Source organism: Echeneis naucrates, chromosome 6, assembly GCF_900963305.1.
Source record: "Echeneis naucrates chromosome 6, fEcheNa1.1, whole genome shotgun sequence".
Lineage (NCBI taxonomy): Eukaryota > Metazoa > Chordata > Actinopteri > Carangiformes > Echeneidae > Echeneis > Echeneis naucrates.
In genome coordinates, this window is record NC_042516.1 from 14,011,425 (window position 1) to 14,023,820 (window position 12,396).

The 12,396-nt window shown below is 40.8% G+C and overlaps 1 protein-coding gene across 1 annotated transcript; it reads right to left on the reverse strand.

Moving 5' to 3' along the window:
* Positions 1–728: 728 nt before the first annotated feature.
* LOC115045348 (metalloreductase STEAP4-like) lies at positions 729–7,164 on the reverse strand. The gene is made up of 9 exons (XM_029504980.1): positions 6,964–7,164; positions 6,756–6,863; positions 6,002–6,072; positions 5,446–5,530; positions 2,718–2,996; positions 2,516–2,610; positions 2,282–2,435; positions 1,984–2,154; positions 729–992 (listed from the first exon to the last, which is right to left on the reverse strand). The coding sequence occupies exons 1-9, from the start codon at positions 7,162–7,164 to the stop codon at positions 729–731; spliced, it is 1,428 nt and encodes a 475-aa protein (XP_029360840.1).
* Positions 7,165–12,396: the final 5,232 nt, after the last annotated feature.

The window sequence follows — 12,396 nt, forward strand, 5'->3', positions numbered from 1 at the left end:
GGGAGGGGCATGGATTTGGGCAGCAAGGTGTTTTGTGTTGGAAAACAGGGTGATCAATAACATCCTCAAAAGAGAGCAACCTCAGGGACACAGTCGCACTACTTGAAGAGACAGGAGAGAGGGGAAACTAAAACTATTGCCAGTTTATCAGAACAATGGCTCTCAGCAGGGGATATCAATCTATTTTTCCACCACATTCTGCGAAAAAGATAGAGCACACAAATGAAATGTGTTTTGTTTTCAAAAACTCTAATGAAATAGACATTAAAAAAATGTATATCCATGGAGACAGACCCATTTGGCTGAAATCAACTCCTTTTTTTCTTATTTGGTTTGTCCATTGCACAGTTGGGAGTAAACAGTACTGACTGATGAAAGGACACACTCACACACCACCTGAGCTTGGACAAAATTATCTTTGCATCTGTTTGGGGTTTTTTGTTTTGTATTGGTTTTTTTTGTTGTTGTTTTTTTCCCCCAAAGGCACCTCTCAATCTGCAAACCAACCTCAATATAGAGAGATAATGTAAAAGGAATTGTTGTAAAACCTTTCTCTGAAAAACAGCACATTATGTTTCATTATTATTATTATTATTATTATTTTGCCTGAGTGAGTAATATTTTCAATGAGACACTCATTTCTATTTTTTAATACAGCGTTATTTCACTGTGAAAGTAACTAAATAACTAAACCCCTAACAATCAGCACATCTGGTCATTTTTGACATTTACAGATTGGTGGCCTTACTGTCACCCATCTCCTCCCTCGGCTGGCTCCTCTCCCAGCCCTGACGGATGCGGGTAAGGGTCCGGTCCACGCAGGGGAGGAGCAGCAGCACCTTCAGCACCAACACCACAGACGGCACAATCAGACAGAGCATGTAGCCCGGAGGAGTGTACCATTTGTAGGTAGAAGGAAGAAGAAATTTCTTCCAGCCATAAATGTATCCATGAGTAGTGCATATAGTCAGGGTCAGATGGCCCAGCTTGGACTGAGGAGAACAAAACACAAAAAACATTAACAGAGCAATGCCACATTTTAGGAGGCTTTTATGCTTTTATGCTTTTAAACCTCAAACCTCACACCACAAACACGACCATGGCCAATATTTCTGTGATGCTTTCTTTTTCCCAGAAAACTTTAATAAAGAACTGAAATATTCTGGGGGGGATTGTGTGTGTGTGTAATCCTGAAGCATTACAATAAGATAAAAGTACTAAATATTGCTCCAGAATAATTGTTTTCTTGGAACAGTGGCCTTTGAGGCTCAGTCGTGGTTCATTTGGTGCCTGAATTTACATTTTTACCATACTGCTGTTTAATGATTATAAGTGCAACACAAACACTCATTAGTATGGTGGAGTAATAAACTGCGCCACTATAATGCTGATCAGGGATTTCCTTTAACCAGCGAGTCCCTCTGCTTTGAATATTAACGTGTGTATTCAGAAAGGTATATCTCTCAACCCTGATTGTGACAGCAAGAATGACATTGTAGAAAACTGTTTCTGTACATTTTTGTCTGTTACATTATAGCTTTCACAACTCTTATCTTGACCTTGTCTGTCTGCTATCTCCGAGTTTCATTCTCTATCTAAGGTCTACCAGTGGATCTAACCTTTATACAAATGGACCTGTGACCTGCATTAACAATGCTCTCACTGGGGATTATACCAGGTATCATAATTGTATTTAATGAATAACTTAACATTTAAAATCCTGGGCCAAAGTCCATCAGGTTTTCGTTTGGTGTGTGTGTTCGGCAGTTATTTAACTGGACTCTAGGGAAATCAGAGCTAACAGTTTAATAACTCTTGAAGAGAAACTCCAAATATAGATTATTACACAGCCGGGTTTGAAGTGACTGATAGTTTTCATGTGACTGATAACATTTTTGGACCCAAAGGTGATCACCAGCACAGACGTGCACCCACATTCACACATGTACACAAAACAAAATACGTTTCCAACTGTGCGCTAACCTGAATGAAGCTGAACTCTCTCCAGCTGAGAGAGCCTCCCACCGAGGGCAGGGACGTCAGCCCTAGCAGGACATAAAGGAAGAGTCCCAGGATTCCCAGCACGTAGAATGAATCTGTGGCCCAAGCCTCAGTGTTATCAAAGTAAAACGGGGTGGTCTCATTGTCCTTCATCTAAGAAAGAGAAATATGAATAGAGTCACTGTGGGGAATTTTCAACTTAGTGATAGTTTTATGTAACATTGATTTATGTAACAGGTTTTCAGAAATACTGGAGGAGGGTTAATTCGGTCTGCCATACCTCATTCACCACCCGAGAGATGAGTTTGTGTCTGACGGAATAGCGAATAGGAATGATGAATGTGTAGATGGCGTGGAGAAACGCAAAGCCCAGTGCAAGCAGACCCATTTGCTTCCTGCACAGCATCCAGCGGTCTAACCAATCAGGGAAACGCCTGGAACATACTAAGTGAGCTCAGCACTTTTCTGTCAAACACTTCTAGACAATAAATTTTGTCCTGGCTTTATGTCTGACCTGTATTTGGTTCCTCTGTAGAGCTGAACAAAGGCAGCTATGACACCAGGCAGGTAACACAGGGACAGCATGATGAGAGACACGATGGGAAACACCTATATAACGAAGGAAATACACACAGCACATATTGAAGGTCACAGATCATAATATTTTTTATGATGTCGTACGGAGGTAAACAACAGGGGCTGAGGCATATTTTTACCTTGTTGGCCAAGGACACCATAATTCTGTAGGAAATATCATTCCCCTTTTCAACATATGCATAGATGACGTCTCTGATGAGCAGATAGAAGAAGAAGAAGGCAGTAAGGCCGACGGCCACCTTTAGTGGCAGCCTCCACTCCGGGAACAGCCGCAGGGGGAAGTCCTCCAGTTCGCTAGCTGCAGACAGAGAGCCCCTGTCCAGCACAGTGAGACCCAGCTTGGTGGCCATCTCTGCCACTGCCTGCTTTGCTTCTGCACTGTTCCCACACAGGTAAACCTGGAGCACAGAGGGGTCTGTTATGGATTATTTAAAATGAGCTGCATCTTAGTTATAGATTATTTAAACGAAAATGCTGGCGATATTATTCTGTATGTACGTTACTGTCAACAAATACAAAATAAAAAAGCATCTCACACGACTGTCTGTCAGTGCAGTTCTCAGGCTGGACACACGTCTCTCCTTAAAATTCTGTGCCATTACTCTTGCAAAGGAGGCGTGATATATGTGTCCATAGGTATCCATTACTTATGGAAATAGGATAATGTATGTAAAATAAATTTTAGTGCATATGTTAAATAAATTTTAGTGCATATGTAGTTTTAGTGCATATGTTAGTTCACCTGTTTCTTTCTCCTTTCTTTCTTTTTTTTTTTTTTTTTTTTACAAATATAAAAATCTATCGCACAGAGGACAAAGAAACAAAACAGTTGTTGCACTTGATCAGCTCATCATTGGTTTGGCTTTTTATTTAAATGGAAGACTTGTCCTGAATATGAGTAGCTGTTTGTAAAATGACTCGTGTGTGATAACATGTGATGCTGCTAATGATTTATCAGGTTTTAGTTACCTTGGCTGCAAAGTTTTCAAAAATAGCTTCACCTCTAATTAGTTTGTCACTCGGTAATTTAAAAAAAAAAAAAATGCATTTTTCTTCAGAGATGAAGAAATATCTTCTTTTCGCTGAATTCTGATAAGCTTTTGTTTATCAGTAGCTAATAATTAGTCTAAAATGTTGAATGGCTCACAAGGCTTGTTTGAAATATGCAGTGCATGACTGAACCATCGAACACCTACAGCGTATGTGTGCAAATTACCCTTGCTTTGTTGAGCTCCCCAGTCATTTTAGAAGTGTACGTGTAAGAACATGTGGATACTATATATATTCATGCTGCTCAGTATGTAATCCCATATCTAGATTTTGCCGTGCTTCTTTCCACACTCCAGCTCCATGATAAGACCATTAAGATGTTTGTAAAGGATGTTTTAAGTGAGAGAGACGGAATAAGGAAGCGTGTGTGTGAGAGAGAGAGCTTGACAGGGATGTGTGGCGTCGGTAGGACTCAGCAGGTTGTCACAGAGCTACTCTTTTCCTCAGCATGGACTCATTCACCTGCCCCCGCCTCACTCTGCCTGCGAGATAACTTCTCACACCTGTCCTCACTCACCTGATCACACACCTGCAGCTCATCTCCACCAATTTAGCCTTGTGTATATAGACCCCAGCCTCACGCTCACCCAGTTGCCAGGTTGTTCTTAGCCCTTATTTCTGGGCTGACGCCCCGGCCCTGTCCATGTTTTCAGCCTCTGCGTTGCTTGATTTTGCCTTTTTAGAATTGCTTGGTGAGCGGTGCCTGAGGATTCTTTACCTTCTCCTAAACGCCACTGAGCTAAAGATAGCATCTATTGCTCTGCCCTGATTACACCTCTACACATGTGACCCCTAAACCCATCCATGAACTCCAGACATTCCCCAAGGCCTTTTGTTCCTGCTTATCTTCCATCTGTCTGTTTTTCTGCTGTGGTTGCTGATAAAGGTCATTAACAACTGTCCATCGCTGTTTGTGCTGCATTTGGGTTCGTAAACAACCCTGTTACACAGGTGTATGTATAAGTGGGCTGGGCAGCCAGCCATGTCTCCCTACATTGCACCAGTAACAGCAGGGGACGGCCGACAGACTAAATCTCCATCTGAATGTAAATGTGACGGAGCCACAGCCCTGCTGTGGATTTGATCAAATTGCTGGCTGGGGAATAGCAAAAAATTTCAAAAATGTGTGAATAAATATACTCTACCTACACTTGCACTGATGAAGATGCATACATTGAAATACGCTGCTCCCACTCTCAAACAGGTACTTGTTTTCAAAGAAAATAGAGCACTGCAGCGGTGTGAGTGTATGTGTATGTATGGGGAGGTTGTTTGTGTTGAAGAGAATTTTCAGGCAGATTCAGGTTTAGTCTCCAGAGGTTCCAGTGTGTTTGCGTTTCTCTTTGTAGCTGTGAAACGGAACCAGCAATAAACATTGGTCTTTCGACTTTGTAACATCATGAAGTGTGTTTGTTTGTTGGTGTGTTTATACAAGCACTGTCCTCGTTTTCTCTTGTATTGTTGTTGAGAGATGGCAAAATCAATAATGTGCAGCAAAATAAATGAAATCAATTCCTTTCCTAAATTTTACGTGGTGGATGGTGGAGTGATCGTTTCCTATAGTCTCCGATCCCATTGTGTTCCAGAGGAAGATGAAGGCAATTATTGTTGCCCAGTTTGAAGTCAAACCTGTCTCATCACAAAAGGATCATGTTGGTAATCGGCCCTCCTGTTACTGTTCTGTCTTTTTATACTCTGTTCAATCAAAGCCTTTCTTGAGGCACAGAAACTCCCTGGCAATGTTTCACCTTGATCCCCATGCTGTCTTTTCAGGCCTCACTTGCACTCAACTCTCACCTGTTTTCCCGACAGAAGTCCATTCTGCAGAGCCCAGGCGGATAGCGTGTTAAGGCCCTTCACCACATCAGCTCCGGGGACCAGCCTCGAGAACACACAGACAGGACTTTAGCTGCTCCAAAAACACAGACGTGAAAGTAAAGGGTTCTCAAAATCAATGAGAATCAATGAGAATCAGTGTTTCCATTTTGAATGGACAGATACACAGCAGGCCATTCTGACCATTCAAGGCAGCTGCAGCCCCATCAATTTTTTCATGTCATTTGGATTGCGTGGAAAGAGGCTCCACTCACAGACTCTAAGTGGTGTGTAGGAGCACTTTTCACAGAATTTTTGCTATTTTATTTGTTTATTTATTTATTTTTTCACAAATGGCAGATCAAGCATTTTCTTTTGTAAAAAAAAAAAGGCACCTACAGTTGCAGAATGATTTTTGCCATTAAAAAAATTATTTTCTTGGGGAAAGGTTTTGTTTACCGCTGCACACATAAGGAGAAAATCATTTACTTGCTCATTATGTTTCTGAATGAAATGGTCTTTCACAGGAGTCTGTCACCTTTGCAGGTAGGCAGCATTGGCATCTGGGTACATATTTTTCCTCAGGTTGTTACTGAGGTCCACCAGCACCTTGTAATCAGGCCAATTAAATGAAATTAATAAGATGCAACAAAGGCAAAGTCCGATTCAGTTATCTGTTATCACATACATATTCCTTTCTTTGTCACAATAAAGAGTGATTTTCAATTCTGAAAACTTTAATGTCTGTTTCTTATCAGATATGCCTTATCTACATATTGTTGTTTTTCCCTGTTTTTCACGATTCTTGATAAATACATTGATATTGCGCTGATTTCATTTTTCTTTGTTCTGAAATGTGTTCATTTTTATTTTCTTATCTAAAGCACCAAATATATTCCTTTACCATAAGTTTCTGCTTGAGCTCAAGTTGAGATGCAAAGAAGACTTTAAGCGAAAACAATTAAAGAAGGTTCTAGTAATGATTCTATACCGTTTAGAAGAAAATGTCCTTAAACACATAATTAATTTAAGTATTTCCTACAGCGCCACCTATCTTCTTTTTATTATCTAATTCGGAACTTACTGGAAAGAATGTATTGATTGATTAATATTTAGATTCGTAAATGTGGAAGAACATGAATAAATGTCTGGTTCTCAATAATTTATACAATGTTTCTTAATTCAGAGTAGCAAAGTGGTTATTAGATAACATATTTGTGGCTTAACAACTACTCTAGATATTTGTGTACCCTATTATCTTATTAAACATACAGATTCAGTTTTTGATTTACCTTTGCTTCTAAATTAGGTGCCATTGTCTCAAGGAAGTTGTAGTGTTCTCTGTGAACACAAATAAAGATCATACTGGCCGACTGAGCTGCTGCAGCATGGCTCATCACCTGCACAGAACACATTTAGGGCACAAAAACAAAAACACATAGGAGCTGCATACAAGCGATTCTGTCCTCATAGCAAAGTGTGTGATGCCGTGTCTCATACCTGAGCTCCCTGAGGCAATGGGCCACAGCTGTGAGGTCTGCGGCTGCCGTACACCACCCTGTAGCCGGACTGGAGCAGGCGCTGGCCCAGGGAGCGCCCCAAGTCCCCCGTCCCAAAGATACATAACACCTCTGGCTTTGGGGCAGCTGCTGTGCCAAGAGGACGCAGTGACAAGCTCCCTGGCTTCATCTCCTCTGACATACGACCAGTCATCTTCACACTGACGTTAGATGGTCCGTGTTCTCGGCTGTGTGATTATATTGGCCTGGAATCTGAACTGTAAACTGCCTCTCCCTCTTTGGCTGTGGGTCGGCATAACATGAGATTTCAAACCATGCGCCTGCATGTGCTTGGGCATGATAATATTCATTGGTTCACCTTTTTATTGCATCTACTTTCTACAAATTGATTTATATCACAGGACTCTGAACATCAAATAACTTGTTTTGGTTTCTATATGTGCTCAGTGGATGTTACATTAACCTCAGATTCACACTTTTTTTCTTTTTTTACATTTTATCAGTGCTTAGAAACACAGACTGCTTTTAAAATGATATCTAGTTCAGCCAGAATTTGACTTTCACATCTGACAGAAAAGAAAATATGCTGCTGCTTTCCAGGGTTGCCTTATTCTATTTCATCTGTTTCCACACTAGACATGGTGCCATGTGGGAGATCCTGGCCCACAGATTCATTATCATTTCAAAACCCACTGTTCCAACCAAACGATGGAAAAGAGAATTTGTACAAATTTAGTGTTCATGTCCCTATGGCTAGAACATCTGCAAAGTTATGACATGAACAGACTCAGTGGAGCGGAAATGAAGCTTGGCATATATGTGGGCCTTAATCTTACTTTGCACAAATGCACGGCTTTGCTTGTTCGTCAGTGTACATATTGGAGCCTGTGCATGTGAACGTGTGCATGTGTGCCCTGAAAGGGGTCTTGATGATCGGGGCTGAATGGAGTCTCAGCTGTGATCTGCAGCACCTGGGGAGCTGTCTCTGCAGACACGGTGTCTGCTTGGCTGTAGAAATGACACATAGCATCACATCAACTTTACTGACTATTTGCATAAAAATACCCCCCCCAACATAAACGTGGCTTCACTGAAATCACAACATGTATATACATAGCCAGCGATATTTATGGCACGCAGGCAACATGTTACCTTAGGAGCTTTTACAGTCCATAACTAAAGCATTAATGTCTACCTGGGGGGATATTGCAGCAAAATGAGAAGTATTTTATGCCTAACCTTTAAGGCATCTATTCACTGGTGGCGCTGTTAGAATAGACTTGATAACAGATCCACTCTGATGACTCATTTACTTGCTCTGCCTCCAGGACATCTCCTTTCTTCTCCACTTCACTCTCTCTATCTCTCTTGCTAAAACTCATTCTAACTGTCTCTCCTCCTTTTACGTTTGCGCCCTCATATCGCCCATCTCCTCCAGCCTTTCCTTTCCTTCCTTTGCTGCGTTCACACTTTGCTCTTGTTAATTAGCAACAATTGAATTGACTGAGTAAATTCAGCTGGAGCTCAGTGCAGTGATGTCATTCAAAGATGACCTTTGTCAGAAAGTTGGAAAACTAAAATGATTCCCCACATTACACAGAAACAAACAATCACATTTAGGGGAGAATGGGGTAAGCTGAGCCACCCCTTGTTGCTAGGAAACCATAACACAAACTGAGCATGTAACCAGTGATTTAGGAGGAAGGCATCATTTCATGGAGTCTGTGAAGGTAAGAAGCACTTTGGTAAAGTGGTTAGACATTTATGTCCTAAAAACATTTTTCACACAAAAAAGTGAATTTAGTTGATTATAAGTTTCATGAGGTTTCCGCTTAGACCAAAATAGATAAGTTTGTATCTATAAACAACAAAATTAGCTAGACAACCTATCATGAATGTGCACAATTTTAGCTGTGGGGGCTCATTCAGTATGGTAGCTCTGGAGTACCAAATTGACCCCTGACCAAATTGTGTCACAGGACCTGAGTCATCATCACTTTCTGATAGTGCAATCTCTCCAAGCCATTCAGGATTCGTATCTACAGAGGCCATAAATACCATTCCCCAAGGTGACAACAACAAAGCCCCAAAGAAAACACACAGTGAAGGTGAAGGCACAAATCTTGACCGACACACCCGAGAAGCAGGTGTTGGAGGCAAGTCACAAAAAGAAAGAAAAGAAGGCTATAGAAATACTCACGAAACAGGACGCAAAAAAACAGCAACCCATTATGGAAAGCAGCTCAGAGAGTGACGACATGATTCCACTTGACACAGACTATGAGAGTTCTGAAACAAGAGACGATGAAAATACTGAGCTTGCAGTTGGGGACTTTGTAGTTGTAAACTTCAAGGGCAAATCAAGAAATTACTGCTACATTGGCTTGCTGGAGAAGGGCGAAGGTGACGACTTAGAGTGTAGGTTTCTGAGAAGCGGCAAAGCTGGATATGGTAAACCAAGCTTTACCTTTAAGGAGAAAGATGAAGGATTCTTCCCTAGAAGCGTTGTAATTGCAAAACTCCCCAAACCTCACAGAGTTGGTGGCACAGCAAGGAGGTCCCAGCAATTTGTATTCCCCTGCAACCTGGACAGGTGGAATGTGGAATAAAGGCGAAGGTGGGAGATGGATGGAGGGAGGGGTGGATGGAATGAGAGTAAGATGGAGGGAGGACTTTAGGGAGGATGAGGGTGCCATGATTGACAGAACAGCAGCTATCGCATGTGTGTGTAACTACCTCATTAGTCCTTGAGGTTTTTAATTTTTCTATTGGCAGTGAAGTGGGATTGTTGACTTTCCTGATGTCTATTTTGTACTTTGTAGCCTGAGCCTTTATCGATGTGTGTTTTTGGCATTGGATTGGACTCTCATGCTTGGTTTGGTTATGCAAGATTTTCTTCAAGTGTTGCTGACTGCAGTGCCAAACTCAGTTTAGTTATTCTTCTTTTTTAAGAATTGTAATTTTTCTGAGAGGGAGTTTGTCCCTTGCTTCACCCTGACTCTGTTTCTTTTTCTTAAGGGTTTTGTGTGCTCACTTCATGACTGTTGAACGAATATTGGAGGAATAATTTGTAACGAGAAGAATGGCCTATGTTAAGTTGTTACAGGCCTATGTTGAGCTGTTATAAACATTCATGTAAAAAATGTTTTGAATTTAATTGAATTTTGAATTGTGTATGAAAAATAAAAATACACATGGATTTGAGGAAGCGGCTTTTGTTTAATTCAGTACGACAGAAATGTATTACTGTGGAAAATCTTAACCCAGCCAAGGAGGGAGGGAGAGGCAGGAGGTGGGTAGAGCAAAGGTTGGGGGGAGGGAAGGAGGGAGATGGCTCAACTTACCCCATACACGGGGTAAGTTGTGCCGCGTGACCATTTATTTTTTGGAGAGGCTATTGTGTCAAAACATTTATTTTTACACTCATGGTGAATGTTTGTGGGGACACACAACATTCTAAAATATATGTGTAGCCGATATGTAAACTAAATCTATCTCTTATCTCTATTCACGTTTTTCTGTTAGTTTTCATGTAAAAATCCCGTTTCTTTGTTATTTTGAGGAGCCTTTATTTTGTTAAATTCATTTGTTTCGTTTGTGTGACCCTTGACACTGTAGTGACGTCACTTCGCGTTGCTTCGCGGCATTTTCCTCACTCGGCTCCAGCGCTGGACAGGAGAGGTAAGATGCAATGAGTGCCCCTGTAAATAGTGTGAAAACATGGCAAAAACGTTAAGCATACTTTAATGATAAGCAAATTGTACTTTGTATGGCTGACATATGTTATATTTGATTAGCAGGCCGCTCATTCTAGCCTTTATGTCCGTTTTTTTATAGTGTATAGCACTGCTGGAGAGATAGCTGTTTTTAAGCTAGGTTAGCATAGCAATGTGACCGTCTCTGATGCAGTTTGTTGTTATGTACCTTTCTTTCAAAGGTGTGCATTGTGGAGACAGGTCATGAGAAAACGCTGCACGGAATTTTGTGTGTTTTCACACAGGTATGTAAGCTCCCTTTGTTATATCGTTAACTTCAAAAATACTAAAAACTGCTGCTGGCGGATGCGAAAAATGTTTCAGTGATAATGAATGAGATCTGTTTTGTTGAATGATTGTATTTTATTTCATTGATTTAATTTAATTAAAATTGTAGATTGTAGCAGAGACAGAGTCAGACCGAACTGGCTACATATGCATATACATTAGTTAGCAACAAAACTATAATTCCCTTGATTTGGTGATCCTGAATATAAAAAGTGGCTCAACTTACTTCGGTCTGCCCTATTAAAAAAACTGAGCACTTTTAAGGGAATTTATTCTGTCCTGGACACTTGCTCCAATTAGACTTTGAAGCTTCACCTGTGTCTGACTTCGTAGCACCTTCTCTCTTTGGCGACTGGAAAAGGTGTTTTAAAACCAGACACACAGCAACTGCAGGGGGCAGTAAACACATCTCAAGTGCAGATTATATGCTTGAAGGCACCAATATAAAATATCGATGCACAGAAGAGTTTCTCAAAATCTCTTTTATACATTGATGGATAAACAGAATTTTTATTGCTGAATAAAATTTTGAAATAAGTATGATCAAATCATTTTGGTGTTTAAAATTAGTTGAACAAATTGTAATAATAGATTAACATATTATACAGTTATTATGGAGGTTGTGTTCAAATACAGCTGATATATGCTCTCCCTTCAGCTGTATTTGGGGCCCCTTCCATTATCGAGCTAAATAACTGGTTTAGGTTGTGTGGTTTGTTCGTCAGTCATACAATGAAGTAAAGGGAAGTTAAGACAAGTGAACTTGCTGAGTTAGGCTCTGATTCTCTGCTGACCTCCTTCGCGTTCCACATAGTCGGGTTTGGTTAAAAGTGCAACTGACATGAACATGTTTCAAACCTTAGAAATATATTCGACTGAAAACAAACAAATTTATTTTAATGGTGGAGCTTTTACTGCCCAGGATGATGCATCATCTGGGGAGCTGATTTCAGCTATGGTGTGTTATTTAAACTTGTTCTCCAAATACAGCATCACAAACACACTGAGTCGTTGAACACTTCAGAAAATCCTAGGAGGATTTGAAACCATGTGAGTATTTTGTGCTTATTTTAAGAGCTCTCGCGACATTTAATGGTGATGTGCTCTGGGACACGTTTAGATCAAGCACATGCTGAACCACCGTTTTGTAAATGTCAGGGTGGAGTTGCAGGTTGCTACTCGTGTGAGAAAGTGAGCTTAAATTTAGTCAGTGTTGTGTTGTATCAGCCAACCATGTGTTACTGAAGAACATGCATTGAACATGAAACCTTCATTCTGTCAGCTTAACGGACAAGTGGGTGGAATTCTCATTTGCGGACAACACTGCGCTGCAAACGCTGCAAGCAAGAGTGAATTGCTACGGTGCTGAG